The 20,485-nt window shown below is 35.5% G+C and overlaps 3 protein-coding genes across 3 annotated transcripts; all 3 read left to right on the top strand.

Annotated features, from left to right (window-relative positions):
- Positions 1–1,164: 1,164 nt before the first annotated feature.
- On the top strand, positions 1,165–2,027 carry LOC108985677 (peroxidase 44-like; the record flags this gene model as incomplete). Its single annotated transcript, XM_018958056.2, has 1 exon — positions 1,165–2,027. A coding segment is annotated over one exon (786 nt), but the record flags the coding sequence as incomplete, so codon positions are not given.
- Positions 2,028–4,743: 2,716 nt separating this feature from the next.
- Positions 4,744–7,633, top strand: LOC118347991. The gene is made up of 6 exons (XM_035688705.1): positions 4,744–4,962; positions 5,286–5,345; positions 5,871–5,928; positions 6,874–6,918; positions 7,370–7,549; positions 7,598–7,633. The coding sequence occupies exons 1-6, from the start codon at positions 4,910–4,912 to the stop codon at positions 7,631–7,633; spliced, it is 432 nt and encodes a 143-aa protein (XP_035544598.1). The 5' UTR covers positions 4,744–4,909.
- Positions 7,634–11,174: 3,541 nt separating this feature from the next.
- On the top strand, positions 11,175–13,537 carry LOC109020042 (patellin-4). The gene is made up of 5 exons (XM_019002432.2): positions 11,175–11,266; positions 11,368–12,419; positions 12,530–12,654; positions 12,750–12,897; positions 12,992–13,537. Exons 2-5 carry the CDS (start codon positions 11,391–11,393, stop codon positions 13,241–13,243), a joined length of 1,554 nt encoding a protein of 517 aa, XP_018857977.2. The 5' UTR covers positions 11,175–11,266; positions 11,368–11,390; the 3' UTR covers positions 13,244–13,537.
- The last annotated feature ends 6,948 nt before the right edge of the window (positions 13,538–20,485 follow it).

Genomic DNA, 20,485 nt, shown 5'->3' with positions numbered 1-20,485 from the left:
ATTTTTATAATGCTTAATTTCATGTAATTGGCTAATGCTATGAGTTGGTCATTTACTAGTTCTGCGTTTTTGGTCGTAATAGGTTTGTCTTTTATACAGAAACAAATTCGATGCGTGTTTTCTCGTTTGTTTTTAAGAAAAAAGGTAAAAAGAAAAACATGCATGAAAGCTAGCTGCATCCAAAATCTGTTTCTAGATAGCTACAAAAGTTCTTGTACGTGATGCCTGCCATTGTTTCCATTGTTCATTCGATCTCTCCGGCCCCTCTATGTATATATTTGTGTGTACTATCAAAGCAATCTCAAAAGTTCAAACAGATTGATTAAAGGACTAATTCGTCCATATATATAACATCGTGAGAAAAATGAAAATCATGAAATTGTCATTCCTGCTGTTTTTCTTTGTTCTTCCCCTTGTCTTGGCTGACCTACGAGTTGGTTTCTACAAATCTACCTGTCCGCAAGCAGAATCAACTATACAGCAAGTTGTGCAGAATGAATTCTCCAGGGATCGATCCATAACCGCAGCCTTGCTTCGCATGCACTTTCACGATTGCTTTGTCGGGGTAAGATATAGATTTGCACTCAAACATTTAAGATTGCTTGATTAAAACTTTCGGATTAAGGTCCCTTAAATTATTGTCGGCAAAAATTTGATGGTCTCAGTGAAAGAGAGAGAGATAACACGTAAAGTACTACGTCATGCCAAATTTATTACTCATTTAATACTGCTCGAAATATTTATACCGACGTCGGTAAATATTATAGGATTACTTTTAAAAAGTGCATTAAAATTTTAAAAAAATATATTTTGTATGCTCGCTTATTAACCAAGTAAACACACTACTATGGCTACAGAAAAATATAGTTATTGCGTCGATTTTAGATGTTCGTTGTAGCAAAAGTGAATAAACAATGGGAAACGATGTGCAGTGAACTAAGAAATGAAGGGAAAGACTTAAAGCGGCAATTTTAACAACTTTTTGCGACAACAAATGGCGCTGTAAAAGGGCGTTTTTCTTGTTGTGATGTTTTGACTTTTTATAACGATAGTGAATCTCATATAAGTGGTATATATATACATCTACTTGTATGCAGAAAAAGTGCGTGATTGGAATTATTTTTCTGCCCATGATCATCATCAACTTGTGTGTACAAACGTTAATGTCTATACTTGTATCAGGGTTGTGATGCATCTATACTGATAGACTCAACCGAAAACAAACAATCCGAGAAAGATGCCGGGCCAAACAAGACCGTCCGAGGATACGAGATCATTGATAAGGCGAAGAAAATCCTAGAGGATGCATGCCCTTCAACCGTTTCTTGTGCAGACATCATTACTTTGGCAACCCGTGATGCGGTTGCGCTAGCCGGAGGGCCCAATTATACTCTGGCCACAGGAAGGCGCGATGGACTAGTCTCGAATGCCGAAAACGTCTCTTTGCCGGGACCGAGAATCTCAGTGCCTGGAGCAATGAAGGTTTTCGCCGACAAGGGGATCACCCTCAATGAAATGGTGACCCTTTTAGGTGCACACACTGTCGGAGTTGCGCATTGCTTCTTCTTTGAAGATCGGCTTTCCAATGTGTCTGGGGGTTCTGATCCTCCAATGGATCCTACTTTGGCTGCCAAGCTCAGAAAGACCTGTGCAAAGAGTCAGGACGCTACTGCATTCTTGGACCAAAGTACTTCCTTTGAAGTGGACAACCAGTTCTATAAACAAATACTTTTGAAGAAAGGTATACTGCAGATTGATCAGGAACTTGCATTGGATAACTCCACCTCTGGTATTGTTTCTGGTTTTGCATCAAACAGGATTAGATTCCAGCAGAGTTTCGCGAAAGCTATGAGAAAGCTAGGGAGCGTAGAAGTTCTTGTTGGAAAAGACGGAGAAATTCGTAAGAACTGCAGAGCTTTCAATCCGGCCCAGAAACAGCTAGTCTTTTAAGAACTTTACATTTCCTATATTCTGAATATTTGCAGCTGAATATTATTTAATCCTGTTATCTGTACGTGGATCTTCGAATATAAATTAATATGGCTGATTTCTCTTCGCTTTTTATAAATTAATGGCTTGAGTTCTTAATTCGTGGCCTGAATTGTAGTTTGGGTTGTGTTGTTGGCGTAGATCGAGGATATAAATTGATTATTAAGAAAATAAAACTTACATTGAAAACACATGGCAGGACTTGTTCGTACTTTGGATGTGAACAGAGTTTTAACTCGTAAGGTTTTGGACTAGTGTTGAGCAACGATCTTAATTTTAAGGCAATCAATCGACGAGGCTTTGGTCTCAACGTCACCTATAGCTAGCATGTATTTGGGGCCTTTGGTTGCCCTCATGTGGTGGCTCATGCATACTCCCCGAAGTTAAATTCTTTAAAGAGAAATGCTTTAATAACATACAAATTTTACAAAAGTAAACTTATACATTGATGTGACTTAATATAGTAAGTTAGGTTATAAAACTACTTTTATTATAAACTAAGTCTAATATATCATAATATATACGAAGTCATGTCAATTTGTGAATTTATTTTTATGAGATATCTTTGTAACTGAAGACACTTCTCTAAAATGAAAAGATGTAGAAATTGTTACTCCAAATGAGCCACTCAAAGTGAGCTTTTAAGTTTATAAAGAGATCTTACTGTAGTAAATCTATAAATTGATATTGTAATTTAATGTGATACATCGATCATATGTACTTTATTAAAAAATTGTTTAACAATACAGTAGATTTAAGTAAAAAAAAAAAATTATATTTCTAACGTACCATATCATGCCATAATAGTTTATAAGTTTTATTTTATAAGATACTTTTCTAGACCGAGCATTTCTTCTATCGCAATATTGGAATGAGAACACAATCCTTGCCACCATGTCTTGGCCTTGGCCTTGGAAAACTCACTTGAAGATTTTTAAAATTTTATTATATATATTTAACTGGTCAATTGACAATGACTGTAAATTGAAAGAAATCAATATTAATTTGGAATACTGAATTGTTATTTTTCATAATTTGGAGTGCAATTTGAAAAATAGGGAGGCAGTTATACTTTTGGTATATGAGATGAGATTTTCCCCAAGATCATGTATCTTTTTGTTTCAATTGCTATATTGTCCAATGAAACAAGTAAGGACAGAACCATAGAGGTGCCAGTACTGGCCGTGATCGTGGCCCCATAGTTTTATTTATTTATTTTACACGATGAGCATAAAAATTAAACTATGGCCCATTAGAATTAGTGCAATCTACGTACAGTTTTCATTTGACAAATTTAGTTAATTTTATCTTTAATTTTTTTAAATTATAATAATATTTTTATCAAAATTATATTTTTTTCTATTTAATGAAGGGTTTGCACATACAATCTCTAAATAAAAATTATAAATAACATTTATCTTCGAATAATTAAAAATGGATATACACAACTATAAAGGCTTGGGTCTTGATAAGAATAAATCTTAATTTACTATCTTATTCATGTTTTGGCCTCTATATACAAACAAAAACAAAAAGTACTGATCCCGGTGCCGTCCTTGAAAAGCAAGCATGTGAAAAGAAAACCTTTTGCACATGCACTTACATGCGTGCACACAACCAAAAACAAGATATATGGAAAGATCAATGGTGCAAGGAATTCTGTAAAGAGGTTGGCCTAAAATGTTTTCTGACCTTCTTCTATTCACTCCAGGAGAATACAATTGTTGAAGATAATTTGATTTGATATTATCTTAATTTGATTTTCATAATGTTTAAGATGTTTATCTTATCTTGTCACAATGTAATTTTTCTATAAATAAGGATTTATACCTTGTATTCAACAACAATTGAGAAAACAATAATGTAGCCTTCAAAATCTATTTCCGTCTCTCTTTTCTCTATCTTCTTTTATATTATATTATATTTTCTATTATGATATAAGAGTCATTGACTAACACTAGGCTCGATCCTATGAAATATTTATTCTTCCGCTACCTATATATCTCACAAAATTTACGTCGTTGTTCAATTATGTGCCGTCTCAAATTAATGAATATGAAGTATCTCTATTAGTTGTGTGACCTTTTTTATTGAGTTTTGATCTATTGTAAATATTGTTTGAAACTTCAGATCCAATTTTGACCTTTTGATTTTGGTTCAACAGTTGATCAAGGTCATATATAACCCATTGTTGGTCACAACTTCAGATTTGATGTTCCGGTACTTACCAACCACTTCATCACCAACACCATCATCTTTTTAACGATTAATTAATGAATATGAAGGTTACTTTCAAATTTCAAACTCAAGATTTCAAAATTCTCCATTTTGAGTTTGAGGAGGGATGTTGATATTATCTTAATTTGATTTTCATAATATTTAAAATATTTACCTTATCTTATCTCAATGTAATTTTTCTATAAATAAGGATATATGCCTTGTATTCAGCAATAATTGAGAAAGCAAATTATATGTAATGCTCAAAGTCTCTTTTCCTATTTCTCTTTTATATTATATTTTATTTTCTTTCAAGAACTAGCTAGGTTGATATGATCATGAAGGGCTGCATATATATATCTATCTATATATATAAAGAGTCTATCAAACAGAATTTTCTTGTTTTAACAGAATTTTCTTACGTTAACAGAATATCCTTATTGGCATTAACTTTCCGTTAAGCCTCTGTTTGCAATAATTTGTTAAGCCTTCGTTATAATAACTTTAAATAAAAAACAGTGCCCATGAATAAATCAGTAATGAAATACAAACCGACACAAACAACTCTCCAAAAACCAAAATCCTTTCCTTCTTTGCCTCTTCATCTTCTCTTTTTCTCTTCGTCTTCGTGAATCGTATCTGCAATCCCTGATCTGCTAAACACTGGTTCACCAAAGTCCACTGATGCCTGTGATGCGGATAAATGTGCTGGTTCCATTGTCGAAGGCGAGGCCTTGGTGTCGTCGCTGTCTTTGGGTAAAATAATTTCGAAGCTTTAGCTTTTGGGTTTGGATTTTCGCAGTTTCTACTGGACCTGTGTTTCGTGCATTTGGGTTTGTCTAGATGGTTTTGCATTTTAGGGGTTTTGGATTTAATTTCTTTGATTTTTTATAATCATTTAAAGCTTTATTTACTTTATTTTTTTGACATATGAATCTAGGGTTTACTGATATTTTGGTTTTCAGGGGCGCCAATTTTTGCCCCTGTTCGACCGAGTGTAGTGATTTCAGTTTCTGTCTCTTTCATTTCATCCGTTCAGTGGATTTCGAAGAAGTTAATTGTTTTGGGTGTCTGAACAGTCTATGGCGAGGCTTTTTCGGAACGCTTCCATTTTCAGACACTATCTACATATTTCGGAGGTCACTCTCTTCACCCATTTGCATACAATTTTTTAGAGCCTTTTTTCATTCGATGTTTATTCGGGGACTCTGTTTCTTACACTCTATTGGATCACCAACCAAGTGTGCGCACTTTTAAGAAATGGAAGTTTGGAGAGATTGGAATCTTATGGTTTGGGACCATTGAAGATAATGGTCCTCGTGCAAAGGAGCCGATTGCAACTGTTTGACCGAATGGAGTTTGGTAGCTTGTTTCTAAGAGGCAAAAAAAAAAAATGTAACATGTTCAGTTTTAGCCTCTTTCGGGCTTTTTTTTTCTTTTGAAATAAAATGGGAATTTTCATATATGAGCATTTCTTTTGTTTTTCCCTGTGTTTTTTGTCATTGGAAAAAATATATGCTTTTGTTGTACTCTGTGTTTAAGGTACTCTGTGTTTAAGGTTTTGATAGAATTGTTTCTCTTTATTTGCCTCTTTTACAGTTTCCAGGTTTGGCGCGTTCGAAACTTATTTAAGTTGATTTATTTATCTGATTGCTTATCTGCAGGGCTTTAGAAGAGTCATATTGGGCACTTCTTCTCAGTTTTGCGAATTTTCTACAAGAGGTACTGAAATTATCTGGCTGTTGACAGAACCATAGTTTGGGAATTCTTAAATTGGTGATTTAGGTTGTTGTTGAATTTTATTTCAGCACCTTTGGCGTGTCATAAATTAGTCTTGTTTCTCTAGGCCCATTGAATTTATGAAAGACTCATCTAGATCATATAAATTCTTTATTTTCTATATTGAAAGTTTTCTTTTTTGTCGTCCAAATGTAGACGTGAGGTAGTACAATCCATGTGTGAATGCCATTTATTTGTCACTACATACAAACGCATTGTTGACTACAGTTTTGGATATCATCATTCTTAAGCATTATGAAGTCACATGTCCAATTTTAATGAAATTAGCAGGTACTATTCTTCTATACTCAGAGGCTACTAGATCTGCTTAGCTTGTTACTACATAAGTGCACATTATTGACTACAGTTTTGTTCTTATGCATAATGAAGTCACGTTGTAAATTTAAGGGACTTTCATATGGCAGGTCTCTATAATTTCATAAAAGAAGAGACTTTAGATGCAGAGTAGGTTGGTAAGGCTTATGCATGTGATGGTGAATGCAAAATAAGGAGAATGCAACCTTGGAAACCCAGGTAAATGAAACTAAGAGGAAAGTAAACTATTTGACTTTGAATCTAAAGAGAGTTACTTATTTTGAGTCTTCCAAACTCATGATGTGCCAGATATCTCAAACTCAGATTTTCAGTCTTCCACCCCTTCTAAAAAACATTTATTTTGATCCAATCAACGTTGCTAGGACAGGGTCCACATATTTTATTCAATCCAAGGATCTCGTTGGCACTCCCTCTTGGACTTCATCATTCTGCCTTAGTTCTCATGCTTACAACATAATGTAATTTTTGTTGCCACCATAGTTTCCTTGGCTTAATTCTCATGCTTACAGTGTGGCTATTATATTGCTTCTAATATTGATACTATGCTTGCAGTTCTTTCCAGAAAACGCTAAAGCTAATCGCATGGGTTGGTTTCAGGTAATAATAAAGCTTGTGCTAAAGTAGATTTATATTCTTAAGTGACATATACATATACATAGAGACATATATTCTTAGTGACATATACATAGAGAGGGATCAGAGATGAGACGTGATAATAAAGCTTGTGCTCAAGTTGATTTAGAAGTAATCTATTTGGAAGGTGATGGAATAATAGAAAGTATTTATTTTAGATTAATAATATTTATTATTTATGTAGTGTATTCTGCACAACTAAAAAAATATTTATTCTTTATATCTTGAGGCATTTTGTTGATTTTATTATTGATTAGATGCACAAATACCTGCTTAAATTCTAGGAAAGCGGCTTAGAGTTTGTTCCTTATATTGTTATCTTCACCTACCTATAGATGCCTCTTATAGTGTGAGGGTTTTAGTCTCCTACATTTGGTTAACGTGGTCTTTACTTGTTTCTGGATGAATCCTCCAGCTTCAGAGGCGCCGAAAAGAATGCATATGCTTGGAGCAGATCCTGGTAGGCAGTTTTCGTAGTAGTCTCATAAGGAGCCTGTATTATGAACAAGTATTATATTTTTCAAATATACTGTCTACTGTATTATATACATATCATGTTTACTGGGAGTTAGTTGTTGATTATATACATATACAAGTATTATATTTTTCAAATATCCTGTTTACTTTATTTTTATTTTTTAAGGGACCTTTTCCAGTGATAACAATTCGCTGGAAATAGTCTTTTAAATCTGGAGTATTTGCGGCGATCTCTAAATGCGGCAAAAACTTATTTCCGGTGATTTAGAGAGGGAGAGATGTGAATCTTAGAGAGAGAGCTTACTGACGTAAGACAATGCAAGATGAGAAAAATGCTGGATCGTCATTTTAGAATTAAAATTACTTATAAAAAAAAGAATTAAAATTATCATAATTAACTTTCATAAAACTATGAGCGATATTGTTTATTTATAAGATTATATCTTCTATTAATGCTCTTCTTTTATAATATATCACAGAGTGTAATTATTTATAAATTATATAAATATTACATCTTTATTTAATTAACCAAAAACATTACATCCTTATTAAGGAAAAATTAATTCTTAACAAAAAAATTAAATATAAACTAAGTAAACGTGCATTGCACGTTGTTTTCATCTAGTATATATATATATATATATTGCTTCTCTTTTTTTCAATAGAGTAATGATATACACCACATTACTATCAATATATCATCCCATTATATAAGATGTGTCATATAGTTTATTATCATTAGATGATAAAGAATCATCTAATAAATGATCATTCAATGGTAATAAATATGTCACATCATGTATAGTGGGATGAAAATAGAATGTTGGTGTGGTGTATAGAATTTTCCTTTTCAATAATATACTACATGGATGAGAATCTATCTCAAATATAAACAATAAAATGCATTTAAAGTGTAAAATTTACCCTAATCTACTTATTAATTAATGAGTATTCTAACTATTAAAGGTTGTCCCCATAAGTTGTCAAATGATAAAGAAGATCATGGCCGTGATAAGATATATAGACATATAATAGATAAACTGCTATGCATGACCATGCGCATGAAGGGATACAAGTAACCATGCATGCATGTTGGCGCATCGACATCACATGAGTACGTACGCTTGGCGGGGTGGTAGCTAGAACGATTCAAAAGAAAGGCGGCCGACGACGATTGTGTGATTTTCATTCCTCATTTGAAATTATGTAGAAATATATGGAAAAAACATATATATATATAGGTAAGTACATTTTTAATTTGGTGAATGATAACTCCAATGTCCAAGATTTATTTGCACACACTATAAGAAAAATGGACTTTTGTGATCATTTAATTGCAACAAAAAGACTATTTGTGACTAAAACAGATTCATTTTAATTATAAATAGTCATTTTGCTAGAATTAACTGGCCACAAATAAATAGTTTTCTTATAGTGACACTAGAACGATACATTCAATTATTTATAAACTTTTAGCAAACAATTTTATATGGTGACCTCTTGAGAATTATCTATATAATTTTAGCATGTGAGTCTTAAATCATACTTACATATAATTTAGTGCCTTAAAAATTACCTATAATTTATCCTTAATATATAAGACCCAATCCTCTTTTTATCATTGGAATCTCCCTTTTTTCACATTATACAAACTAATTAAGATACTTTTTATATTTAAGTGAGAAATATAGAAGTATATTAATTTTGGGATGAACAGAAATGATCACGATGGTGGTAGTGCTCTTATTAATCCTTAATTTTGCATTAATTTCCATATAAGCCTCACATGGTTGTCCTCTCCACAGTTTCTTCCCAATATCTAGAAAAAAACATATTTTCAATTTGTAGACGCAACTAACACATAATACAGTATTCAATATCTATTTTTTTCAAGAAACATTTTAATATATGGGTGTTGCTAGTTTGCTGCCTAGCTTTGACCGCTAGGCGTGCTCACTAGTATAAATTTCATATTCTATTTATTTATTTTTTCATATTTTTTAAACATCTTTTAAATATTTTTAAAAAATAAAAAAAAATACATCAATACACTAAAAATCATTTCCTTAATCATTAAGCAAAAAACAATTAAAAAAATTAAATACATATAAATTTATTTAAGAGGATAAATTTATGGGACATACTATCATTTCCCATATATATAAATATATATTTGTTTAAGAATCTTGTAATTTGATCAATTCAGTCTCGTTTGTATAGTGAGATGGGATAATTTTAAATAAATTGAATAAAATATTATTTATTATTATTATTATTATTTGAGATTTAAAAAAGTTAAATTATTTATTAAATTTTATATAAAAATTTAAAATAATTATAATAATAAAAAAAAAAATGAGAAGAGATAATTTCTATATTCAAAAACCGACAAATCCACCACACGTGACTTAGCCAGCTAATTACGTACGTTTTCACGGGGGATGTTATATATACGACTAAGTCAAATAATGTGGTACTCATCAATAGCCAATAACGCCTTGCCAAGTGGTAGACAATTTGTATAAGAAGCAAACTAATTAGAGTAATTATATACGCAATATATTTTATAATAATATTATAAGATGATAGTATTTTTTATAATATTATTATTTTTATAAGATATTTTATAAAATTATTCTTTATTTAAAATATAATTGTGTAAAATATTATAAAAGATATTGCGTGAAAATTATTTTTCAACTAATTTTTAAGCCACCGAATTGGTAAATAAACTAGTGGGCCCTATACAACTTCTCCGAAATTCGTAGGTAAAATATAAATAAATAAATAAATGTAGGACAAGCACATAACAACATGTTTTCACACATTTAGAGGGAAAATGGTCAAATTTAATGATTGTTAATAGAATATTGTTCCCAATGTTGGAGAATCTAAAGGACAATTATTAGGTTCCAATCAACAAAGCAACTCCATTATAATATCGTGCCATTAATCAAAGTTTCAACAATTTCTATAGTTAGGTGAATGAATTGTGTTTTACAATAATTTATTTTAGAAATCATATATATATATATATATATATAAAGAAATAACATTTATAATTTTAAAATTTACAAACTTCGTATTATTCTATTTAAAAAAAAATGAGATAAATCTCGAATTCATAAGAAAAAATTATCTTTATAATAGTGAACTCTACTTTTTTTTAAAAAAAAATACACGCAATTTACACACCTTAAAAATATGTCTATTCTTACTCAAAAAGAGAAATGATATTTATGGAATATTAAATTCAAAAACAGATTAGAAATTCAAAATTCAAAAAAATCTTAATAATCTTAGTTATGTTTGCTACCTAATAAGCCATTTTTATGGAGCGAAACCTTGAAAACAAATGTAAAGCCATTTTTCAGGAAAAAATAAATAAAGCAATTTTATGGTCAAGAAAATTCATGGAACAACTCACAGTTGGCAGTTAAGCTGGACACGTAGCCATATTTGATTGGCTCAATTAATAAAACGTTCTCTCACTTCAGCCAATGAAATTCATATATAAATAGTTGCTCATGATCAAGGGGGACCATATCACGGCAGTGGGCCCAAAACGATTCTCCCACGCCGAAATGTGCTGGCCTCCAGGCTAGCAAAACCCTTGGGCAAGGCTAAAGAGAATCCCAACGGCTCCCAAGTCTTTTGCGGTGGGCCCCCCAGGTAAGGTGACCGTTGGTGGGGTCCTATCTTCTTAAATTTTAAAAATTACATAACCGTTACAATGCTCCCTCAAATCTCCCTCATTAACGAGGAAGAGACCAGACTGTCGATAGCAAGTGTGAGCAAAATTCAGGACCTAAAGGCTAAAACAGCCTAAATCCAGGTGGGTTTCCTTTATGCTCTGATTTTCTTTTATAGTAATTTTCCTTTCAGATTTATGGGGTTTTCTTACATTTTCTGTTTGGTGCTTGCCTATGTTTCCAGTCTTGTAGTATACATTAGCAACAATGACTGTTGAAGTTAATGCTGAAGAAACCCGGATGACCGAGGTTATTGCTGTTGTTCCTACTCAAGAAGAGACCGAGAAAGCTGTTGAAGGAGACGAAAAAGTGAAAGATGGGGATGAATCTAAGCCCAAAAAAGTTGAGAAGTGCTCTTCTTATAGGGAAGAGAGCAACTTTCTCTCCGATCTTAAGGAGTTTGAGAAGAAGGCACTGAATGAGCTGAAAGCGAAACTCGAGGAATCCATCCTCGGCGACAATCTGTACAAGAAAGAGGACCCGGAAAAGACACATGAAAAATCGGTAGCAGACGAGAAAGATGCCAAAGGAGGCGACGAAAGTGAGAAAGCTGGGAAAGAAGAGGCCCAAAATGAGGAGGAAAGGAAAGCAGATGGAGGGGATGAAAAGGAAAACACAGCACAAGAATGCGAGGAGGAGAAACCCGATGCAGGTACTGTAGAATGCGAGGAGGAGAAGAAACCCGACGCAAGTAATGAAGGAAAAGGCGTTCAAACTGACACGGAAATCTCCCTTTGGGGAGTGCCCCTTTTGCCTAGTAAAGGCGCCGAGGATACTGATGTAGTCCTACTAAAGTTCTTGAGGGCTAGGGAGTTCAAGGTGAATGATGCCTTTGAAATGCTCAAGAAGACACTTCAATGGAGGAAGGAGGCCCGGATCGATTCGATCTTGGACGAGGACTTATGCGCGGATCTAAGCACGGCGGCTTACATGAATGGTGTAGATCGCGAGGGTCACCCGGTTTGCTACAACATTTTCGGGGTGTTCGATAGCGAGGAGCTTTATCAGAAGACGTTTGGAAGCGAGGAGAAGCGTTCGCAGTTCCTGAGATGGAGGTGCCAGCTGATGGAGAAGGGTATTCAGAAGCTGGATTTGAAGCCCGGAGGTGCTTCTTCGTTGCTCCAAATCAACGATCTTAAGAAGTCCCCCGGACCCGCCAAGAAGGAGCTTCGGATTTCCACAAAGCAAGCGATTGGGATTCTACAAGACAATTACCCAGAACTCGTAGCAAAAAACGTAAGTCTCCCTAATGCTTTATATCATTTACCATATTTGGGAATACCATTTTTTCTTGGTTTTCTTATAGGGAAATGGTAATCATGTTCTGGGTCTTAATGTGGATGCAGATCTTCATAAATGTTCCATTCTGGTACTATGCTCTCAACGCCCTAATATCTCCTTTCTTGACCCAAAGAACCAAGAGCAAATTCGTTGTTGCTCGTCCGGGAAAGGTCACAGAAACCCTGCTTAAGTAAGTATCTTATAGTCCTACCATTGTCAAACATTCAAGCCTTATTTCCTACCCTTTAGAAGCGGACAAAGTTAACACGATTCTTCATTGCACAGGTACATTCCGATGGAGGAGATTCCTGAAAACTACGGCGGCTTCAAGAAGGAGAACGATTTTGAGTTCTCCGGCAAAGACGGCGGCGTGGCTTCAGAACTCATAATGAAGGCTGGATCAACTGAAACCATTGAGTTACCCGCATTGGAGGTACCAAATATGGTTCTTTTACTTTTGATGTTAACATGGATTGATGTTACTTGGAGCTTTGATAAAAATAAATGCTGATTAAAAATGGTGGCAGGTTGGAAGCACATTGGTCTGGGATTTGAGTGTTTTGGGCTGGGAAGTGAATTACAAGGAGGAATTCGTTCCGATCGATGAGGGTTCTTACACCATCATTGTGCAGAAGGCCAAGAAGATGAGCTCTCAGGAAGGACCTATTCGCAACAGTTTCAGAACCAATGAACCTGGGAAAGTTGTCCTCACGATCGAGAACACTTCGAGCAAGAAGAAGAGGGTCCTGCATCGGTACAAGGTCAACAAAAGCTACTAATTTGTCTTGGATTCATGTGTAGGGCAGAGGACAGATGAAAATTAAAAAGTGGGAGAGAAATTTATTATTTTGATTCGTTTACATTTTAAGTTATTTGAGTTGGGGAGATATAGTCAAATTGAAAGTTTCATTCTTTTGCAGAAGTAAAATATCAATAATGTATGTAATTTTGATTTGTTGCTCCGTTTGGATCCTTTGCGTGGGGTTTTCTTGTGCAGACTCGCGAGAGTGAAAGATTGTATTTTTCTATGTTTTGAAGAAATTAATTGAGATGATGTTTTTCTTTTCTTGTTCTTTTTTCTTTCCCTTAATTTTGTTACGGTTTTTCTCAAATTTATACTTTAAAATATTATTTTCCATCCTGATCGTTTTATACCTTAACCACTCACACCCGGCCACACGACCCTCAGCTTGGGAGGGTTCCCCAGGGCCATCCGCACTACAAGGACCTCAATGGGTCCCCCCATCACAGCCCATTTAGGCCAAGAACACTTTTGGGCCTTTGTAATTTTTTGGGCCACTATTACAAAATTTGAAAATCTTTTAACATATAAAATTAAATAAATGAAAACTCTAATAAATTTAAGGTATCACATTTATGAAGTGAAATGACTCCCCCCCCTCCCCCTCCCCAAGGGCGTTCGTCTGGATGGCCTTTGAGTGCATTGGCCCCCCAGGGCTCTGTTCCACTCAGTACTCAGTGCCCAGGGCGAGATATGGGTTTGGGAGCAATGGCAACAGAATGGGACAGCGGGAAGAGAGACTGAGAGAGGAAAGAGGGAGAGACGTTAAGGAAAGGGGGGGAGGGGGTTTTAAAACAAACTAATGGTGTATCAACGTACTACTCGGCTGACATATTCCCTTATATTAACGACTTGAATTCATGCGCTTTCTATTGTTTACAAATATTACGATTTGTCAAATGACTTGAATGAATAACAATGTTAGAACGATTGAACTACATTTAAAAAAATAAAGGTAACAACATAAGAGATCATTTGCCAACTCCCTCCAACTCCAAGTGACATCATAAAACCTGAAAACAAAAGGCAAAAAAATGAGGATATAAATAATATGATGTCTAAAAAAGAAAAGAACATCGATTAAGAAAAAAAAGTAACATGAGTACAAACTATAAATAATTAACTAACAAACTAATGGTGTATCAAAGTCAAACAACCAATGTTGCGGCCAATGTAGATTGAGATGGAGTCTCTTTTCCTAAAGTTTTCCATACAACATTGAAACCCTAATCTAGTTTGGGGTTTCAATTGTGAAACCTCAAAATAGATTAAGTTAGAGGTTTCAAATTGAACCTCTAACCTAATTTATGGTTTCTAATTTATGGTTTCAATCTGAAACCCTAAATTAGGTTAGGGGTTCGGATTGAATCACGAGATTATTTAAGATCTTGAATTCGACACTCTAAAATAGTCTAGAGGTTCAATGTGAACCCCTAAACTAATTTAGGCTTTCAAATTGAAACTCTACAATTTTTCCCAAAAATAAAACACAAAAAATCTAACCTAATCAGACAATCCAACTCCACAGTATCCCAAACACAACTCCATCATTCATTGAAAATATAAAACAATTTGTATTTCAGAATTTCAAACTTTGGGCATCGAGATACTTACAAGGAGAGACTGAGAGAAAATGAACTCTGCGACAACGACGCCGTGACTGAGTAAGAGAGTTTGAGAGAGAGTCTAAGGGGTTGTTTGGTAATCATTTTCATTTCATTCCATCTCATCTCCTTCCCAAACATTCAAACACAAATACTTTCAAACTAATCATTACAAATTTTTCATACTAATCATTATATATTTCCCAAACTTCCAAACAAAACACAAAAATTGATTCAACTTTTTCAAATTTCAAAATAAAAATAATATTAAAAAACTATCTCACTATTATTCATAAACCATGTTAATATTATTTACAAAATTCTCATCTCATCTCACTCTCCAAGTATTCCCTAAGAGAGGCATGAGAAAGAGACACAAAAATGTAGGGCAGGGGGATGATTAAACCTAAAATGAAATGACACCGTATAAACTCTCCAAAACGACGTTGTTTCATTATAACACTTATTTCTTTTTAATATATATATATATATATATATATATGGGCCAGACGGACAAGTGAAATTCGAGCGGGACAGAAGCCTAGCCCAGCACCTATCCCAGCCTTTCACAATGGGTAGTTGCTTGCCCGTTCGCCTGTCTACCTGCATGATACGGGAGGACAACGTTGCCCACCCTAAGCAGGGGTTGATAGGGGTGGGCAGCGGGGCCCCGTTCCCCGCTGACTGGCCCCGTTCGCCCCGCCCCCGCCCATGCGGGGCGGGGACTCTGGCCCGCTTAAGCGGGGTGTGGGGGGCCCCGCCCGCACCCTGGGGAATATGCGGAGGCGGGGGGCAGATGGGGCGAAGCCCCGCCCAGCTTTTCCCCCGCCCCGCTTAAGTTATATATATATAATATAATTAAAATTATATATATATAAATAAACAAATAAGTAGAGTGAAACGGCGCCGTTTCACTTGGGATTGGTAAGTGGTAAGCCGCCCCTCAACTAATAGTGAAACGGCGCCGTTTCACTTTTAGTTAAGGTTCCCCCCCTCCCCCTTCCCTGCGTTTGCTTCCCTCATTTCTCGAACTCTCCTCTCTCACTCTCCTTTCTCACTCTCTCTGAGTCTCTCGCGCGATCTCTCACACTCACTCTCTCTGAGTCAATCTCGCACTCGCATCCACAAGCCTCTCTCTCTCAGTCGAATCTCCGTCTCGCACGAGCAGCACCACCGTTGCCACTTCTCCGTCTCCGTCTCTCACTGGGATTTCGCCGCCACTCAAAGGTAAGAAATCCGAAACCCATTTTTTTTTTTGTTTTGGATTGGAGATTGGAGGAAGGTTGGGTTGAATCGGAGATGGAGGATGGAAAAATTGTGAATTTGTGTGCTGTGGAGAATTTTGTGCTTGTGTTTGATTCGTGTGTTTCTTTGTACTTGTTTGTTTGTTTTTGTTTGTAGATTGGAACCTTAAATCAATTTAGGGTTCCAATCCGAAACCCTAAATTGAGTTAGGAGTTTCAATTGAAACCCCTTAATTTTCAATTTAGGGGTTTCAATTGAAACCCCCTCAATTTTAGGGTTTCGGATTGAACCCCTAAATTGATTTAGGGGTTCAATCCGAAACCCTAAATTGAGTTAGGGGTTTCAATTAAAACCCCTTAATTTTCAATTTAGGGGTTTCAATTGAAACCTCCTCAATTTTAGGGTTTCGGATTGAACCCTTAAATTGATTTAGGGGTTCAATCCGAAACCCTAAATTGAGTTAGGGGTTTCAATCCGAAACCCCTAACTCAATTTAGGGGTTTCAATTGAAACCCCCTCAAATTTAGGGGTTTCAGATTGAACCCCTAACTCAATTTAGGGGTTTCAATCCAAAACCCCTAACTCAATTTAGGGGTTTCGATTGAAACCCCTAACTCAATTTAGGGGTTTCAATTATGTTTTTCAATTTAGGGGTTTGAAGTTATGTTTTATATAATTATTTTACTATTTAAAGGTCCAATGTTAATGGAAATAATAATGTGATTGATAAGTGCATGTTTGGAATTATGTCGTATGTTGATTGATTTTTTTAATTTTTTTATTGTGTTGTGGAATCAGGAATGTATTCTCAAAGAGATTTCACTGATAGTTCTCCCACCCCTACCAGTACCCCTGCCCCTACCAGTACCCCTGCCCCAGAACCTAACCCTACTCCAACTCTTGGGAGTGGGAATACACCTTGCCCCGCCCCTAAGCCCACAGAAAGTAAGAAACCTGTTTCCATAGTTTGGTCTTATTTTACCAAACTAGAGGGTGGTGACCCCAATAACCCATAAGCTAAATGTAATTATTGTGAGAAAATATATGGATGTCACTATAGGAAACATGGTACATCCCAGTTAAAGGTTCATTTAGAGAAACAATGCAAGAAGAGTCCAATATTAAGATCTTTAGTAGAAAAAGGTTAATCAAGACTAGAAATTGGACTGAAAAAAATGGCGGATGGGAGTAGTGGGGTTCAACATTGAAGGGGTTCACAAAGTATAATGTTGATGAGTGTAGAAGGAAGTTAGCTCGTATGGTTGTCATAGACGAGCTACCTTTTCAGTTTGTGGATGGGAGAGGGTTTCAATAATTTGTCCAAGAATTGGAACCTAGATTTATGCTTCCTTCTCGCCACACTGTGGCAAAGGATATTAAAAAAATGTACTGGAAAGATAAAGATATTTTGAGGGGCCAATTGGCGAGTTTGGTAGTTTGCCTCACTACCGATACTTGGACTTCTATCCAAAATTTTAATTATATGTCTTTGACTGTCCATTTCATTGATTCTGACTGGATTTTTCATAAAAAGATTATCAAGTTTTGTCAAATAACTGATCACAAGGGTGAGACAATTGGGAAGGCCTTAGATGTCTCAATAAAGGAGTGGAGGTTGAGTAGGGTTTTGACAGTTTCGGTTGACAATGCCTCATCTAATGATGTCGCCTTGGGATATCTGAAGACTTATCTTAAAAAGGCAAATAAGACATTCTTGGGTGGTGAATATTTGCATGTTAGATGTTCTGCACATATTTTGAATCTAATTGTGACTGAGGGGTTAAAAGATGTTGATAATTCGGTTGCACGAGTTAGATTGGCTGTAAAATTTGTGAGGTCTTCTCCTTCTAGATTGGAGAAATTCAAGATTGCTGCGAAGAGTGTGGGCATAACATCAAAGAGGGGTCTTTGTACTGATGTTCCCATCAGATGGAACTCAACCTTCTTGATGTTAGAGGCGGCACAAGAATATAAAAAAACCTTTCAATTATTGGGTGATGAAGACATTCAATATGTCAAATACTTTGATGAGCACGGGGGTTTAGGATTGCCTAATGATGATGATTGGGAGGTAGTTGCTACATTTGTTGATTTTCTCGGGCTGTTTTATGATGTCACGTTGAAGTTATCTGCTTCTTTGCACCCTACATGCTATGAATTTTGTCAACAAATATGTAGGGTGAAAGAAGAATTAGACGACATATGTAGGGGTTCCAATCTAAGGATGAGGGAGATGGAATTGACCATGAGGGTCAAATTTGACAAGTATTGGGGAGATTTGACTAGACTTAATATTTTGTTATATGTGGCTACTATTCTTGATCCCCGCCTAAAAATTTCAGGCATGTTATATGGTTTGGGACTTGCGTATGATCATGCATGGACTGATCTTATTGGTGAGATGGCCCGCGATACCCTTTATAGATTTTATGATGAGTTTAATGCAATTAAGGGTGGTACTACATCTACTACACCTACACATATCCCAACACCTCCTCCAGACACCGGGGCAACAAAGAAGCGTATATTGGCATGGACGAAAACCCTCGCACATAATCCCACACTAGTCCATCAATCTACGGAGGTGGTTTCAAAGTTAGACAGTTATTTGTCAACGGATCTTATTCAAGAAGATGATGATTTTGACATTTTAGGATGGTGAAAGGTAGCATCAAAGAAATATCCCATCCTTTTTGAGATTGCCCGTTGTATATTGGCCATCCCTATTAGCACCGTTGCCTCGGAGTCTGCCTTTAGTACCGGAGGGTGCATATTAGATCCTTTCCGTAATTCATTGTCTCATACAACTGTGGAGGCATTGATATGCACACAGAGTTGGACGATGGGAAATGATATTTATGTTTCGGATGTGTTAGATTTTAAAGAGATCGACAAAGAGGGTGGTGATCAGTCTGGATCTGGACCATCTGGTAATTATTATTTTTATTTTATTATTTTGATTTATTTATATTCATTTCAATTTTATCAGTATTAATTTTAGTATTGATTGTTGTAGCAACACATGAGACGACTCAGACGATGTCTACCTCCACTGCTATATGAACATATGCTCAAGTCTCAAAAGAGTCAAAGACTACCTATCCGGCCGCCCCAAATGTCACAGTCAAAGACCTAAACCGCTCGCATATTTTTTAGATTATTAATTTTGTAGATTTTTTAATTTTGAATCAGTCTATCAGATGTATGTATTATATATTTTATTTGTAATTTTGTAATGTTGATACAATGTCCCTTGGACATTTTTTTATTTGTAATTTTGTAATTGTTTAGACTTTCCATTTTGTTTTTGTAATAGCTTAGTTATTATTATTATTTATTAGTTTATTAGGTAGTAGACTTGTAGTCTATACTCTATAGTAGTACTTCATTAGTCTTAATTATATAAAATTGTGTATGTATATGTTATTTTCATTCATGAAATTTTTTTTTTAACTCTTTTTTTTTTAAAAACACAAAATTATATTTTTATGGGCCTAAAATGGCCCAGAAGCTGTTTCTGGGCCATTTTAGGCCCATTATAGCGGTTTCTGGGCCAAAAAAGGCCCATAAACCGTTTCTGGGCCTTTGGCCCAGTAGTGGTGCGGGGGTGCGGACGGAGGACCCCCTCCACCCACACCCCGTCATCTGGGACGGGTAGCACCCCTAGGGGTCGAGTAGGTGGGCAAAGCGGTACTCGGCCCCCAGGCCTAAGCTAGTGTAGCACTCAATGTTTTGAATACCGTACTGGAAGCCGTACCGGTCAAGACACTGGAACGAAATATTTCGGTACCGGTACCATTTCGGAATAGTCGATATATGAATAAATTATATATATAAATTATATTTCAAAATAATAGTCTATATATAAATAAATTATATATAAATACATATATATATATAAATTATAAATACCTTAGTTTGAATTGGGGGTCAAATAATAAGATTGTAGTTTGAAAAAATGAAAAAAAAGGAAGGCCGAAATATAGGCCGGTATAAGCCGAAATTGAGGCTAGTACGACTAGTACAAGCCGGTAAAGCCAGTATTTGGGCTGGTACAAAACGTATGTGGTACCTGTATTGGCCTAGTTGCTGGTATGGAAAATTTCGACCATACTGACTGGTACGGTACAAAATTTAAAACAGTAATAGTACTGCCACAATTATATCCCCACCATCAGATTCTTTGCCCGCTAATCCACCAACCACCATCCACTGCTTATTCCCAATGTGCAGGTGAGGTTCATGTGACAGCTTTATTAATTCATTAACAATTTGGTTCCTTTCATCCCATTTTTGAGAAGCAAATCATGTACGCCACTATCTTCAACGTGGGATTCTATATGACTTTTCTTTTATCTAGAGTTGGTATC

This window comes from Juglans regia, chromosome 3 (genome assembly GCF_001411555.2).
Source record: "Juglans regia cultivar Chandler chromosome 3, Walnut 2.0, whole genome shotgun sequence".
Taxonomy (NCBI): domain Eukaryota; kingdom Viridiplantae; phylum Streptophyta; class Magnoliopsida; order Fagales; family Juglandaceae; genus Juglans; species Juglans regia.
This window is presented reverse-complemented; position numbering and strand designations above follow the sequence as displayed.